Source organism: Ascidiella aspersa, chromosome 3 (assembly GCF_963924565.1).
Source record: "Ascidiella aspersa chromosome 3, kaAscAspe10.2, whole genome shotgun sequence".
NCBI classification, from domain to species: Eukaryota; Metazoa; Chordata; class Ascidiacea; order Phlebobranchia; family Ascidiidae; genus Ascidiella; species Ascidiella aspersa.
Window position 1 is genome coordinate 9,392,933 of NC_139449.1, and position 17,275 is coordinate 9,410,207.

Genomic DNA, 17,275 nt, shown 5'->3' on the forward strand with positions numbered 1-17,275 from the left:
TTGTATTTCACAGAATACTTGACCTGACCTTAGACTTATACATATATAATTCACACGCTTTTGCGTTTAAAACAAGAAAGTATATCTAACTATACTGGGCTTTGCAATTCTGCTGTAAGCCAACATATCCTTGGTGAAAATGCCCGTTTAACGAATACGATACGCGATACCAACCGGTATTATCGGTTGCGATCCGACACGAATTAAACGCGTTACTGGATACTCCATCATTAAAAAAGTACTGGATACTCCATCATTAAAAAAGTACTGGATACTCCATCATTAAAAAAGTACTGGATACTCAATCATTAAAAAAGTACTGGATACTCAATCATTGATAAAGTACTGGATACTCCATCGTTCGGGCGTTGAAAATCCTATTCATTTAAAGCAGGGGTTCTTAAACTGGAGTCCATGGATCCCTTGGGGGTCCATGAACTAGTTTTAGGGGGTCCATAAAGGCCTAATTAAACAACTAAGGTATACTTAAGAAGTAATTAATTTTTCAAAGAAAACACTTTAATTACAAATTAAACGGTTTTGCACTGAATGTATAGTTAGACTCCATTTAACTTTCACATTTTTCGGACCGAAATAAACAGAGTTATGAAATCTATTTGCATTGTGACGTCATTTTAGAGCATTTCTTGCCTACCGGGGTCCATGCAAAGCAAAAAAAAATTAAGGGTCCGCGGTAAAAAAAAATTAAGAACCCCTGATTCAAAGGGTGACAGTAAACTGAAATGGATTGAGGAGGAGAAGATGTCATATACGTAGTTCGACCTTCTCAAACGAATGCATGTGTAAAAAATAGTATTTTGGGATAAAAGGAAAACAATATCGTGTAATAAACGCATGACCTTTAAAGGATTAAAACAGGATCTTTGTCATTTTAAAATACCTAGGTAAAATAATAAAGAAGTGATGGGTTTGCATATAGACGCTACTTAAACCAGTACAAAATAATTCAAGGTAACAAATGTATCATAGTTAACACGGCTTGCCTTATAAGGTAATATAGTAACATTTACTTACTAACACCAGGTTAACACTACATCTTGGAACTTACATGAACATTAACCATAACATTTTGGTATGGATTGCATATTCAAAAGGTAAGGGGTCATGGTAAAACAAAGATAAAGAAAGGAAACCATTGTCTTGGCGACCTTTGTCAACGCTTAAAGCTTCTGAGTATTAATCAAACCTGAGGATAAAGTGATACATTCTGCTAAGTTGATAACCCTCTAATTTAGAGATAATCTCCTGAAAAACTACAATAGGAGTTCCAAAAGAAGTTAAGTAGATCTGATGATGTGCAACATCTTTTCCAGAAGAAAGGAATTTCAATTCAACAAGAATCTTGTACAAAAGTTTGATAGGTAGTAAAAGATGCGCAAATAACTGAAAGATAAAATGCTCTATACATAAACAACCTCCTGCAAGTTGCTTGGAAGACCAAAATAAAAATGTTGACCACATTTCAAGGATAATAAGTCTTCCATACTAAATATAAAACAACAAAAACAGAGCTGTTTAGAAAAATCTAGAAGATTCGGATTTCAAGTATCGCAAACATAAAAGGACATTAAAGACTTGCGGAAATTCTCCATGAGCTAAATAGCGTGGACTTTATCACAAAAATAAGAATGTTTTAATCAGAACTAGAAAACAATCGAAGACATGATCTGCAAAAATTGAAGAAGATTCGGATTTCGAAAACAACAAGGCCTTTAAGTGACCTCGGGAGATGCGAGTAGAATATACATTCTTGGGAGTGTCCCCTTTATAAATAAAGCACAATGAAACCAAACCGGAAAATGCGACAACCTGATACACGCGAAGAGATCATTGAAATACTTTGAAAGTTGATGTAGACTACATCCTGAGATGGAGAAGGTTTTCCTTTTAAAATGAAAAAAAATGAAAAGGTTTCAACCAGAGTTGGATCAATTGTAATTTGTAACTGAATAGATGTAAATAATTACAGTTTTAATGTAATTGTAGTGTAATTAAGGCATTTTCATTCTGTGTAATTCTAATTGTAATTGTAATTTGCTAAAGTTTTGACACAATACATTGACATAAAATTGAAGTTTCAATATCAAAAATTGTAATTGAGTTTTTAATGTAATTGTAATTGTAATGTATTTGAAACATTTAAGGGAATAATTGTAATTGTAATTGAACTAAACAAATGTAATTTATCCAACTCTGGTTTGAACAGTGATCTTAGGCGCGACCTCGTAGTAAGCGAAGGGAACATCTTTCAAAAAAACTCCTCAAGGAGCGAGTGCGATCAAACGATGTGGACCACCTCCTCCGCTTTGCCACCACATCGAGGCCGAAACCTCCGGGTCCTCCAGCTAATCGTGGGGTCGTAGGTTGCCATGACGAGGATCAAGGGAGTAAGGGACTCGCGGATGAGCCAAGCCGCAAGGAAGTCGCTCCTGCTTATCGGCATTGGACCGTTCTGTGAAGAAAAAACGCAAAAGATTTAAAAATAATAGTAACCCCCATCAGACGCCGTCAATATAAGACAAATATATTGGAATAACCAGTGATAAAAAGACTTACGCCAATGACTTGACTTAAGTGAACTTAAGTTACTGTTTTCAAATGACTTGACTGACAAGAACGACAGTCCCAGTATGACCGGAGGTCTTGAGTTCGAACCTCACTGCAGGCTAGTTGCTTTTCTAATAAAAGGCAGGGTCAAAAAGCAGCTTCAGAAGGGCTAGATCACAGTTGTAAACACACATATGTGTGTGCATGTTTCAATGACTTGACTTGACTTAGGTATTTTCGACAGTTGTCTTGACTTTGACTTGGGTTGAATATTTAACATTTCATAAAAATTGAGCTTTTAATCTTAAGTTTTGCACGTGAAAGCATTAGATTGCTACGTGTTGTTTATTGTTATTGTTTAGTTGAATTATTGTTCATAATAATCGGAGGAGTTTTACAATTTTAATGGTTTATCGTTTTAATATTATATTAGTGATTTGACTCGGAGATGACTAAAAACAACACTTGGACTTGACTTTGGCAACGGAAGTCTTGGACTGGAACTTGACTTGCTATCTTTTGAAAAGACTTAACCTGGACTGAAGTTATTTCACAAATAACTTGACTGGGACTTAAGTCATTTTAAAACGACTTATTTACAGCATTGGAAATAACACTAACCAAACAGCAGGCACTATTTTTTTTTAATCGGCCTGATAACTGTAAGGATTTACGACCGCGGGTTGGATATAACATTTTTTGGCGAACTTAATAAGCTTTATTTTTGTTAAAGGAAGAAATATAAATAATTATGCAATAAAAACTGTAATAAGCCTTTAGGAGTTGTCGCCCAGTTTAAAATCTTATCAAAATTAGTTTAAATTGCACTCGACAACAATTTAGCTGTAATTCATCTTCATTTTAAAGGAAATATGCCGCGGGCCAGTTAATAGAACCGACGGGCCGTCTTTTGATGACCCCTTGTCTTGAATAAGTCCTAAAATACAAGAATAAGCGCCAAAGCTTTCCCCACAGCTTTACAACTAATTTAAATATAATTTCACATTAAGCGCAACTCCTCGCAAACTGATGTTGTTGATTTTTTTTTTAATTTTTAGATCAATTTGTTAAGAAATGCCTCAAGGCAGGAATTTTCCTCTCACTTTCGTCTGTTGACAACGATGCCAATGTTCAAATAACTCTGTGGATCCCCGCGAGATACTATCTCAACCCATATCTTACCGCTTATTTGTATAAACTCATGTAAAATTCCACGCCATTGCATTTTTAGTGGCGATAGACCGATATTATTTTCCCAAACACTGCCCTAAATCAGTCCGACGAAAAAATGAAACAAATTGTCACTTTGAAAGTTCAAAAATAGGAATATTGTTGTTCTCATAGAAACGCTAGTATTATCTAGCGCTGGGGTCGGTAACCTTTTTATTGTCGCGGGCCAAAACCAAACTGAGAAAGGTCTCTGCCGGCCGCACAAAATGTTAACTAAAATTGTGTTATTAACATGTTCGAACAACTGTGAATCAGGCGGGAAAAAACGTGTTTAATTAAATTTAAGGAGACAGTAAAGTGTTGGTGCAAAGCGCGATTAAAGCGTTTGTTTGGTTTAAAGTTCGAGTTCACACGTCGTCATCCATACTACTAATGAAAAGTGAAATAAAACTACTTTGGGGAACGCGATAACATTTAAAGTTAATCTATAGCTCTGTGTTTGTAAACGTTTTGAAGTGAAGGCACACCTGGCGAGCGAAGCGAGCGCGATTTTTTTCCTACCGACATTTCTTTTAAATTTCTTGCAAGTTATTATTACATTGCCTAAAATGAAAAATAAAAAAATCTTAACAAAGATATGTCCAATATTTTTAAATACGCTTTACGTAGTTAAAATAGTCAAAAAGTATGTGAAATGGTGTCTAATTTGTCAAAGAGGCGGCGGGCCGGATGAATTACCCGCGGGCCGTAGGTTGCCGCACCCTGAACTAGCGGCTATAGATAACATTTTCAAAGTAAAATATCGCTCTAAATTTACCTACCGATAGCACTGCATCGATTTAAGTGGAAAACCGGCTGGTGTCACCGGTAAAACGTTATATTGCAGTGATTATCTTTCATGGCTTAGGCACCCCAAAAAATAAAGAGAATTTCGGCACCCCGACTGGAATTTTCGTTAAGTATTTCACTGAAATGTCACTATAAATTGAACTGAAACAACCCATTCAACTTCTATCGTTTTTAACTCTACTTTTAAGTTCTGCAGAAGCGACTTACGAAAAACAAAAGTCACCTCGAACTGTTTGCAGAGCATGTAGTCGAACATACACCAGAGCATGACGTGAAAGAGGAAGACGGCCAGCATGTTCCAGCCGAAAAAGTGGAGGCAAGACCAGGAGAAGAGCAGGCCGGCCAGGAAGCACTCAGACAGAGGCTCAACAATCACCACCAGAGGAACCATGAAGAGTCGCATCTTCATCCACCTATATAGGAGCAGAATAAGGAAGAAGAAATTGCTGAAAATTCAATCAAGTTGCTGAAAATTAAGTTGGGTTTTGTTAAACTTATGTAAAAGTGTTTAAATTATCATTTTGACTGGGAAGTTTATTTCTTGAGATTTGTGAAATAAAAGTGAACAAAATTAATCGTTTAACGTACGTTTTTCACGGAAGAAACTCAAGTTTCAAATCGCTAAAAGTTTTTTGGGATTTGTCAAATATATTTCGATTAACACCTTGACTGCAAGGTTTACTTTAATATTTATTAAATAAGTGAAAAAGGGCAAACGTTAGTTTACGTTTTCATCCACCCATGGGAGCGGAATAAGGAAGAAGCATTAACTCAAGTCTCGAATTGCTGAAAATTCATTTTGGGTTTTGTTGAACTTATTTAAATTATCACCTTGACTGCGAAGTTTGTTTTATGGTTTTCATCAGTGTTATAATGACTTCTAAGTGCACTGAAGTCACTGTTTTTAAATGACTTGACTTGACCTAAGTCTTTTGGACAAATGACTTGACTTTGACTTAAGTCAATTTGTCAAATACCTTGGGATTAAATTAAGTGTTTTTTATCTCAAGTTTTGCACATTAATCTCTTTAATTGCTGTATATTTTCGTGTTATTTTTTAATTAAATTGTTGCTTACAATCAGACGAGTTTACCAGTTGTAATAGTTTAACAGTTTACTGTTATGTCGATGACATGACTTGAAATTGACTTGCTCCCACAATGACTTGACTGGGATTTAACTTGAGTAACCGATGACGGACAGGCAATGAACTTGTTATTTTTGCAAAAGACTTGACTTGGTCTTAGGTCAACACTGGTATTTACGTAAAAAACGGCAATCGTTTAATGTACGTTTTCGGAAGCATCGTATTTTTCGGTTAATGGTTAAGCGCCACATCAAAAATTGTTTTTCGTGTTCTGTATAATTTAGCCCTACTATAGGAACAAATTAACTGTATTTCAAGTGACATCTGCTTTCAACTTCGGGGTTCACAACATTTTTCGTGGTTTGAATTACGCTCAGACCTGGATGAAAGTAAAATAAAAGTGTCCAGTTTATGGTAAATATATTGATATTTTTAGATAATCTAGCTCGGCTTGGGTTCGGTAATAAGCCAAACAAAGTTTGCTTACTAGGTTCACCGTACGTTCTAGAAGTGGAAAAGGTGTACGGTTGAGGCAAGCTAGTAGCATCGTATTCGTTAAAAAAACCCGAATTAGGTTATTTGAAGTGGATGAGATATTTTGGTAATTTTACATAGTTGACCAGCCGATTTGGACTCCAAAGCTTGTCAGGTTCCCATATTTTATCACTCAATCTTTTCCAAATGTATACGGTAGCCTAACGCTAAAATTGACACAAAATAAAAATGCGTGAAGTGCTTGTTTTACCTGACCGAACGCTGCACAAAATTTCCTAATCCGTAGTTTCCAGAGTTTTGTAGCGATGGGTACGATGAAATGGTTGTCTTGAACCCGCTAGAACAATTAACCATAGTTTTACGAATCACAAAAAAACAGCACTGAGAATGAAAATACACAACATACACTAAAGTAAATGAGACATAAAATGCACAGGGAAAATAGAACCGATGTATTATATTACGCTAGGTTTTAAAGCGGTAATCAAACTTTTTTTTCTGTTAGTTTCCTATCTTTTGAAATGTAACAGTAATTTTGTTACAATCACGCAATAATAGCACAACCGGGTAGAACTAAATACTTTTCTTTTAAAATAACATTTTAAGTTGATCACTGCATGACTCACAAATTGTACTATTATTAAGCACAGTCAATAGACCTAATAACCACTTAAAATGCAACCTCGCATATTCGTGAGTAATTACTTCCCATCAGGCACCAAGAAGAGTTTTGGAACTATTACAAATTGAAAAAAGGGCAGGTGAAGCAAAACAAAATTTGACGAACCTGTCCGACAAAAACTTGGCGATGAAATAGTCCTCGGCCATGTATTGCGACACGTTCTCCATGCCACCGGTCGACTGCTCGAAGTAGTCTTTCCTGAGCAGCATGGAAGTCCCGCTTGTGCAGATTATGCCCAGTAGGTTGGCGCATATGTAAGCGCGCGCGTGCTGCGTCCCGAAGTAGATCTGTAATGTTTGAACGTTTTAAAAAAAACAGGGGATTTCTAACCTTTCTTTTCCTTGCTGCACCCCTTTCAAACCACCAACCAATTCTCGCACCCCTTTCAAATAATCAGAATTTTTTTTATGAATAACAGAATCTACCTGAATCCGAATGGTAAAAACCAACGATTCTGGTTGCACGTCAATGATAAACTACAGAACTTAGTAAACCGAAAATCAGTTTGTTTGGATGTTATAAATAAAAAACATATTTCACTACTAAAAGCATCTTCAATGTCCGAATTCGAATTTGATTTTTTTTGAGGAAAATCAAACAAGTAGTATTTTTGTGATACTGTAGTAATGTTAATATTTATGTGTCATTTAAGACACTGGTCGGCAACCGCAGGTCCGCAAGGAGTTCGTTACCGGTCCGCTGCAGGGTTGCCAGATTAAAATTTTTTAAAGAAAAAAACATAAAAAAAACTAAAATTAAATCTAGTTTTCTATTCAAAACACATTAACTTTCGTTTAAACATACTCCATGGTTGATTGATATAATAAAAATCTCAAACCAGTGTGCAGTGGACATATGAATTGCATTGCAAAATGAATCATTATTTTGATGTTCAGGCAGGAAAGTTTTTTAAACAAACGTATGCATTTTAATTGGTTCACTGAAAAAATAATGTTGTAATACATTAACTTTATTGAACATTTGTATTTTTTTAAGGCCGGTCCGCGGAAAAAAAATAGTTTCAAACCGGTCCGCATGGCCAAAAAGGTTGCCGACCCCTGATTTAAGACATAAGTCTTGTTGCAATTCTCACTCGATAACTATTTTATGGTTCGCTCATGTGTTCGCATTTGTAGCAAAAAAGTAAACAGTTATCTTATCTTACGCTGTTTTTGTTTTATTTATGTAAAATGCTTGCGTAAGGCTGAAAGATGTATTAATTCTGAGAGGTTGTTTTTGTGTGGTATTGAATAAATTGTTGTTTTTCTGTGAGAATATAAAGACATTGTGTTTGCAATATTTGTTTATTTTTCAGAATAAATATTTAAGTTATTTTCAGGTAGATTGTCCTAGATTGTCCCCAATCATTATTATCAACACAAAGTGCCAATCATATCAACACAACAAGCAGTGCATGCGACAAAAATTAATCTTAACCTTTTCAACGGCGCTGGACAGTCCCTTTCTGTTTGTGACGTAGGGTGGGGCGTGGACGAGGGCGACCTTGTCGGTCATCTTCGACACAAGGTCACGCAAGGTCAAAGGTCGTACCTTAATGCCCGAGTCGCAGATCCAAAAGTAGTTGTATTTCATGGTCTTGTAGGCCGGAGTGATGTTGTTAATCTTTGGATTCGCACCGATGCCTTCGCCCCCTGTTAACGTATTTAGAATAGACTGTTGTTTGATTTGCGTATGACTTGTCTGCGAATGTTAAAAACGGAACACATAATAAGACCCACAAGCAACAACATCTAAAGAAGAATAATCTTTGATAGCATAGTATTAGGGTCAACGACATAATAAAGCCAAATACACAGTAATATCCACGTCACAACAAAAACATCTAAAACGTCTGAATAAGACTTAAACCAGCCGGAATACGTCCTAAATTCATCGCAATAAGGCCTATGGACAAAATAAAGCCTGAAACTGTAGGTAAATGTTCTTAAACGATCGGGGGCCGTCGGTCTGGCATCGGCCGTTTTGATGTCGACATTTGGACGCCCTATAGTTTGACCGGCGCCGCTGTTTTGGCACCGGGTTTTTTTTTGGTCTTATTCCGAAGGATTTAGGACTTATTCCGATTTAAACGTTATTATGATCATTATGTGTTATTCCTATTTTGGTCTTATTCCGAACTGTGTTTTATTCCGACGTTGATGTTGTTCTTATTTCTGTCTTATGGATGGAGTCCGTTTAAAGAGATACCCCATAATTTTAGATTATAACCGAATCCTAATGGTGGCATCGCTATTCTTACGATATTAGACTTGTCGTTGCCGATCCCCTATTTTTTGCACTTAAGCCATGGTATGCGACCCAACCCATCTTCTACCTTTTTAGGCAAACATTATCTGAACTGCAACCTTCAGAAGAGATTAATAGGTTAGGCACCCTTCATAGTATTATTACAGTTTTCTTTTTCTATCGCAGTAAACTAGTAAAAACAACAGACCTTGACTTACAAATACAGAATTGAAATAAAATAGGACTTTGTGGTATAGGACAATAGATTATATGAGCAGGTTGCTAATTCGGTTAACAAAGGCAAGCGCTCGATTTAAAATAAACGTATCAAAAGAACCCTTTATATTTGTTCGATATGTAAATTGCACGCTTTCTGATTGGCGATAAGCTAAAGTTGAAACGAAAGTAAAACACAGTTTCCTACTGACTTTCGCATTAGGCCCACTTTTGAAAAGCAGGTATTTTAAAACAAAGGATGGCGAAATTTTTTTATAAACTAGAAGAGATGACCGACTAAGAGGTTTGGAAAGGCACAGTGTATAAAAACAACCAAAGAAGCAGTTTTCTGATCGTTTGAAAATTTACCTGCTACTATTCTTGCGTCCACGTTTGGATATTTTCGTATTAATCTCCGGCAAACCTCCATTGCTGGGTCTTCTTTGTCTTGTATACAAAACAGCATTTCGAACTGTCATAAAAACAAAAGCCTTTAGCCTTATCACATATCAGTTCGGTATACAAATGCCGGATACTTTGTAATTCAAGCCCGAAACCCTGTATCCGTTATCAACATACGGCCTTTTTGGTTTAATGCTATAATACTTTATTACTTGCAACAGTGGTTATCGAGATTTATTAAGTTGATGGTAAAACCTTTTTTATCAACTTATACCTGTCGGTGTTAAAATATAAAACTATTTAGCGTTTGAGTTTATTTAAACAACACCCACACTTTGTAGACCCCAAAACGGACCCATGGGGGTCCGCAGACCCCACTTGAAGAACCGCTGATTGAAAACAGTCAATCAATAACCAAAATAAAATCAAAGTTCAAAGATTCAAATATCTTAAAATATAGGTGAAAACCACGACAAACCGTTTTTGTTGAAAAGATAAGAACCGACATATTTGCCCAAAAACGATTTATTGCAAAAACTTTCCAGGTAAAAGACACATTTAATTGTCTTAACATTGCTAAAACGCTCCTATTATTTGGGTATCGGATCGACACGGTATAACCCAATATTGTCGTCCGAGCCTTTCCTATAAACAAACAAACAAAAAAACTTTTGGGTGTCGGGTCCGATATGACAGCATTCAGACATCCCTACTATATGCGATATTACCGGGAAAAAGTAAAACTAGAAGCGAACAAAATGTCGGCGAACATTTAAACCACTCCGGGCCATAATGGTTGGAGGTTTTTGTTAGACGTAATAGGAGTATCAAAACCCAAACAGAATTGGGAACATTTCGAATATCTCTTTGTTCACTTTCAACACACGTTTAAAATGTCACATGGGATTTGATATTCATACTACGGTAAACCATTTCTGTAACAAATTACGGCTGGCTAAAACACACGAGAGATTATAATTCCTGGATTGTTTTTTTACCTGAGGGTAATCCATTTGAAAAAAGGTCTCAAGATTTTCTTCCAAATTCGAATCGACACCTTTGAGGGGTTTCAGAAGCGAGACTCCTTCCATTTGTGCTTTCATCAGTTCCGGCGGCCGTTGATTCAAGTAAAATTTCCTGAAAACATAAAAGCTAGTGTTGTCATGACTTAAGTCAACGACTTGACTTAAGTGCACTTAAGTCACCATTTTCAAATGACTTTAATTGACTTAAGTCATTGGGGGAAAATAACTTGACTTGACATAAGTCTTTCGGACAAATGACTTGACTTGACTTAAGTCGTTTGGACAAATGACTTGGGTTGAAATAAGATGTTTTTTTAAGTATTTTTTTGTTGATAAAATTGAGCTATTTATTCAAATGTTTGCACATAAAACAAATTGCTTGCTACATGTTGCGTTTATCGTATTTTTTGTTTAGTCATTGTTCATAATCGTACTAGTTCATAAATTCTAATAGTTTACCGTTTTGTTTTAAAGTTGACTTGCTCTAATATGACTTGGACTTGGAGGTATATTAACCACTGGTGATGTACAACAAATTTAGCTTTATCTTATAATACTCACGTGTAAATTATTGAGACGAGGTGCATGAAAAAAAGCACAATGCCCAGGCCCATTCCGAAGACAGCAACCCCGTCTGCGAAGGCAAAACATACTTGCCAACAAAGCATAGCACGATTCTACCTGAATACACCGCCTAAACAAACGCACCCCTGCAAACGATAACATATGTTAGTGTTATTGCTCAGTTGTAAATCAAACTGCTTATGAAAAAAACAATAGCCTGAATGTGATCATTTTTTAAGCGACGTCCTTACTGTCAGTTAAACAATTGCTGTGCGAAAACCAGCACGCCGTACTGGTTGCAGTATGGAACAAGTGATGAATTGACAGTAGACTGACTCATTACTAGTCTACTCTAGACCACTGTTTCTCAGCCTTTTTAGCATACGGACGTCACAATGCTGCAAATTACGGACAGGCGAAGTTCTCAATTTGATGGATAAGCTTCATCTTGAATTTTGCATCTTGAAATTTGCAATTGAGATATAAAATTTTAATATATTTGCGGACCGGCAGGAAAGTTGACGCGGACCGGCACTTGTTTCGGCAAATAACTAATCATAAGCGAACAAATGAAGTAACGACAAAAACCGCTAAAAACACAATGAAGGGTGTTAAAAAACTTCAAAGTTGTTTGGAGATTTCATGAAACATCAGAGCAGGCGGTTTTATTCTTAAAAAAATTTTTTTTTTAAGATCAATCCTATACCGGTGCTTGGCCCAAACAAAACATGTCGTAGGCGTAGGCAAACTACCAACAAAGTATTTCCGCATTAGCTTACTCAGAAATTGATGCGGTGTCGTATGTCGGCATTTCATTCGAAAAACACACAGCGTCCTGAATTCATAAGGCAGCGCACAGCGTCAGGTTATAAAACGGATAACGGTTTTCCGTTACCAGATACATCACATTTTCGGCACTAAAATGAAATACAAACGCTCACTTATTTATCTGTCGAAATGTTATACGACTGATACAGGAAGGTATACCGCAAGAAAACCACCATCGTTTCCGCAAACCCAGCTAACAAAATAGCTTTAAAAAGTGTACGATTTTAACGGGCCATTGATGCCCTTGGTGTCATCGATGTTATTCGTTACTATAGGGTAGCATTGGTGCCGATTTGAATGAAATGAATATAGACGCCCAACACATGGTTTACAATGCAATATAACGTTTTCTAACCTTACTTACATTTTATTCTGGGCTCGTTTGGCTATTCTAAAGATGTAATTTGTTTTATCAAATGGGTTATATTGAGTGCCCAAAATTTCGGGAATCGGTATAAAACACGACGCTCTAGATATATTTCATTAAAATAATGTTCACCAGCTGCATTTTACACTTGAGCAACGTAAGATGCTGATTATCCTCCTTACAATCTTCCAAAAAATAAGCAAGTATAGTTTAACATCAGCAAAAATATATCGCAAGCTTTGCGCAATTCTTCTAAGCAAAACTCTTGGATTACACAAATTCGAACTGGCAAAGTTGGGCCTACTTGTAGTTTTCATCAAGATAATAAATTGAAAAACAGTAATTAAAACAGGCACGTTTTCTTTGCAACTTGGTAATCTATAGTCGTCTTCTAGTGAGGGAGTAAAGCAATGCGTCGCCAATAAAACACAAACACTAACGTGCAACACCGCTTTTTTATTAGTTTGTAAATCTGAAACCTGAAGAAGGTAACCACACGCGGGGCCCCCTATAGCTTACATTAAAATTGCACTTGTGCGAATATTTCCTTTATTCGTAATGTTAATAGCGCCCTTATGATGGCCAACTGACCCGATATATATGTCTACATTGTTTCTACTTTAACAGTAGAGTTGGGTCCTATACAGAATCTGTACTGGCACCTGATTTTAAAAAAACTCAAAGGATTTCTCTACAGAACAACCAGAAAACAAAATTTACAATGACTATATAGCGTTTGGTCTAAATATGGCCGATAAAATTGGACGTGTCACTTCACAAATCTAACACGTTTTATATTTAGAGAGACTCTTATAAAAACCCACTTTTCAGTCAAAATGTTGGTATTATAGATCAAAAAGTGCAAAGCAAAGCGAAACTAAAGAAAATATCACACTGATTTTGTCCGAAATCCATTCGTTTAAAATATTACAAATTAAAAATTTTGGGCAACTTATGTTTTAGAAATCTAAATGATAAAAGTTAGCAAAGGTTCTTAAAAAAGGGAAACCACACACTAAATTGCTCCAAGAGTTGCCCATCTATAAAATTCTGTAATTTCTTACAAGATGTCCCAATTGGTGAAAAAATATCATTAAAATATTTGAAACAGTAAAGCGAAAGTGCTAGGCCAGTGTACCATTTACACCTCAGATTATTAATTTGTGTTGTATTTGGATGGAAATATCTTTCACGCTAAGTCGTTGACAATAACAGCGAATGCGAGCCTATTGAAGTGCAGAGTTTTGGAATTAAAACATGCCTGGACGCATCCCGGACAAATAAGCTTGTGTGAACGGAAGCCATTGGCTGTTACGAGTATTGTATAGTTACACCAAAATGGAAAAATTTTGGTGTGAAACATTTTGTGCGCTTGAAGACATTTAAAAGGCCTTTTTTCTCGCCTCGTGGTTAAAAAGTGTTCAATTATGTTTTTCTACCTATATCGTTTGCCTGGTATAGGGCCAATACATTTGTTCGTCTATAGTTGCAATAATATTGCTCTAAATAAGATTGCCCAAGTAGGTGGTCCAAGTGTTGGTATAGTTAATAAAATTTTGCCGAAATAACAATTTTACAATTATGCCTTACACCAACCACCGTTTATTTATTCGTCTTCAGAATATGCCCTGTTTTTTTTTGCTAACTTGGTTGACCAGAGGTCCTACCTATGTTTTTTGTTGGATTAGTTTGGCTGCGGTGAGTCTACAAAAATTGACTTATTGACTTAATTCCAACTGCTATTGCACAAAGACGTTTCGCAAAATACTCCAACAGACATTTCTTCATTTCTGTGGTAAAACCCAACACTCTTTTTTACTAGGATTGCTTCACTGCTTGTAAAGGCTATGCTACTCTGTAACTGGAATTAATAGTACTAAAAAATCCTCCAGTAACTCATGGAGCGAGTGGTTCCCAGCTTTTCCTCATTGTCGCTTATGTCTCGTAACCATTCACGGTTCCTTTTTCACTGGTCTAATCCTTAAACGTATACGCACAAAATATCAAAGGCTTGTTGTGCCTAGAACCATGTCCACTACGAATGCTAACCTGTTTTAAAAGAATAAACAGTCGTGACTCAAACAATCGGATGGAAATGACGTTTACACACACACACAATTGCATTCTAGCGCTGTGCGATATTCGGCTTATCAACGCACAGTCGCACACACACAACCTAAATTTTGTCTCCTCTAGCATTTCAAACCAGTAAAACCGCCTAACTGTTCGCCGTGTTCGGCCATATTGATAGGCTTACTGACTAAGAGTGGGTGCTGTGTTACAGTTCCTTTATCGCAAACAGCCCGCCTTGTCTGATGTATAATTGACTCGTTGTCAGGAGCCAATTGTCCCCTTGTCTGAGCCCACGCGCAATGTTTTGTTAGATTTAGGCCGGTTGCCACGCTTTTCCGTTATAGTTTTTACTGATACATATGTATTGTATATGGATGGTAAGTCCCGCATGGTTAGGGCAGTGGAACAGTAAAATAAACACATGGATTTCAGGCAAATGACGCTGTGGTACAGATATGCGTATAGTGAAGCGTTTGCTAGCGGCTATACGACTAACCATTGTACTGCGACTTGAAAATGCGTTTTACGTTTAGCTGCCTCACAAAATACATGTCAAAATACCAAAATGTTCTCTTGACCTAATAAATGGTCTCTTCGGAACGGGCTGTTCTCTAAACTGGTAAGTTTGCTGCACACATTACATTTTAAAACTTTTTCAAATATAGAGGATACCCATTTTAGCGCTTCTTATAGGTTACCCTTCAGTGCTTCAAGTTTTCTTTAAACGTAAATCGCTGCACACTAACATCACTACATAACAATACAATGCAAGTTCTAACAATTATTCTTACAAGCCAAGGCAAAATATGAATACCTTAAAAAATGACAGTTATTAAATTATGCTGTGCCTTCAAGCCTCTTATGTTTGCCTGCAGGTCTTTATATTTGCTAATTGGTTAATTTCAAAAGTTACAAAAAGTTTCGCGGCACACACCTTAAGAACCACAGCTCTACGAAATTTGATCTCAAACGATTTGCTGTAACTCCCATTCGATCATTTTGGTTCTACAATAGAAGTGATGGATCCTATTACCAACATGAAAAGATTGACGTTATGCCTCAGTAGCGAGCTGATTATAGGTATCGGTCCCAAGTCAAGCCAAGAACAAAAATAGACGAGCCCGTTGTAAATATGGTAACATATTATGCACAATTGTTGCACGTCAGTCGTATTTCCGTTTCAAAGTTTGAAAGGCGCCCAAACGTGATGAGGTTAAATAAATCGCCAGTTTGCGCAATGCAGGCCTCGAGTTACTCTTTCAAAATCACACTTGTTTAGTTGAATTGTGAAAACGCGAAACATGCATCGCACATAAATATTACAGACATCGATAAAATAATTTAAAAACAAAACATCTGGGTGTTGTCATTTTACCAGGATGTACTGTACACCGTCTTGGTGTAAAGTAAAAAAGCGTGTAGTATTATAAAGATTATGTGCAGCCTAGATAGCTGTTTAGTTCGTTGCCTTTAACTTATAAGCATTTAGCCAGGCCAAGCATAGAGATTTCAGCGCCGAGTCCATTCTAGGACAAGCAAAATTAATTTAAAAATTCACTAAATTAGTAGTTTAAACGATAAGAGACATCGATTATAATTAAGAAAAAACGTATGCCGTATTTTTTTATCCAATTCAGGAAAAACCTTTGCCAAACTTTTTGCCCATTTCAGGAAATACCGAAGCTAATTTTATTAGATGAGTGACATCATTACTCAAATTAAATGAGCAAAATTCATCAAACTTAGTGTTAGGGCAAAATATTGCTTTACCATGAAGATCTAATTACCTTAATTAGTATTTATGCTATTTTCTGCAAAAATACCTTTCAAAATGGATAACACTCTAGTTAGATCACCAAGCATGGCTGAAAACCGTAATGCGATATGTCGCGTTAAAACGAAACAGTAGATTGTTCGCCGAAACCAATAAGCACACACTTTCTTTCAAGACTGATTTACACTACACTAGGAACACAGGACTCTTCGTTTGTAGCCTGTATAGGCTGCTGTACACAAGCGCCGCATTTTGCCTCGTTTTCACGTCACGCGATTTGACGCAAAGGCCAAATTGCCTCCGAGTTGTCAGCTTGAGTGAACGCAAGCGTCACGACTTTGCGAAGCGAAGCCGAGTTCGAGTTGTGACGTAATAATGGCAAAACAAATGGCGTTGGAAGGGCTGCCTGCATTCGTGAAATGTTTTCGTTATGCAAAGATTCCCAAACTATGGGTGTTTAAATCGTAAATACGCCTTTTTTCGTAAATACGTCTAGATCAGTGTTTTTTTAACCCCGTTTTGGTAATTGTACTGTGCCTTGCGCTGCTCATGTAATAAATAATTAATTATCAATTAATTATCATAACATAAGCAATTCGGTATTTTACTATTTCAAATCAGTTGAACAACATAAAAAAATAAAGGTGATGTTTAGTCCTACTTTTAACGCGGAAAAAATGCGTTTAGTTGGTTCAAATTGGCTAAACTTCAATTTAGGAGACACGACACATTGCGCGCACAAAAATGCTCATGCTTAAAATGTTTGCTTTATTAAGCAGATTTAAAAAAAATATGTGTTAAGGATATTGGCTTCACAGTTGGAAGGCTACATATAAAACATGTCTTCTAGGCCTAAATCGGACAAAGAATTAAAAATTAGTAGCCCAAAATCTTGAGGTCTTTTTACAGTGGTTCTCAAAGTATGGGT

The 17,275-nt window shown here is 36.5% G+C and overlaps 1 protein-coding gene across 1 annotated transcript; it reads right to left on the minus strand.

The window, feature by feature from the left end:
- Positions 1–271: 271 nt before the first annotated feature.
- Positions 272–11,446, minus strand: LOC146159109 (ceramide glucosyltransferase-B-like). Its single transcript, XM_083384372.1, has 8 exons — positions 11,303–11,446; positions 10,715–10,853; positions 9,684–9,786; positions 8,289–8,503; positions 6,957–7,138; positions 6,420–6,506; positions 4,811–5,000; positions 272–2,473 (listed from the first exon to the last, which is right to left on the minus strand). Exons 1-8 carry the CDS (start codon positions 11,407–11,409, stop codon positions 2,300–2,302), a joined length of 1,197 nt encoding a protein of 398 aa, XP_083240498.1. The 5' UTR covers positions 11,410–11,446; the 3' UTR covers positions 272–2,299.
- Positions 11,447–17,275: the final 5,829 nt, after the last annotated feature.

Bases quoted from the DNA above. Each gene is read 5' to 3' on its own strand.
- LOC146159109 (XM_083384372.1), bottom strand. From the start codon at position 11,409: ATGCTTTGTTGGCAAGTATGTTTTGCCTTCGCAGACGGGGTTGCTGTC. The intron at 6,507-6,956 runs GTTCGTCAAATT...TAATTGTTCTAG, and splicing joins GCCAAGTTTTTGTCGGACAG to CGGGTTCAAGACAACCATTT. The intron at 5,001-6,419 runs GTAAAACAAGCA...GCTCCTATATAG, and splicing joins TTTGTGCAGCGTTCGGTCAG to GTGGATGAAGATGCGACTCT.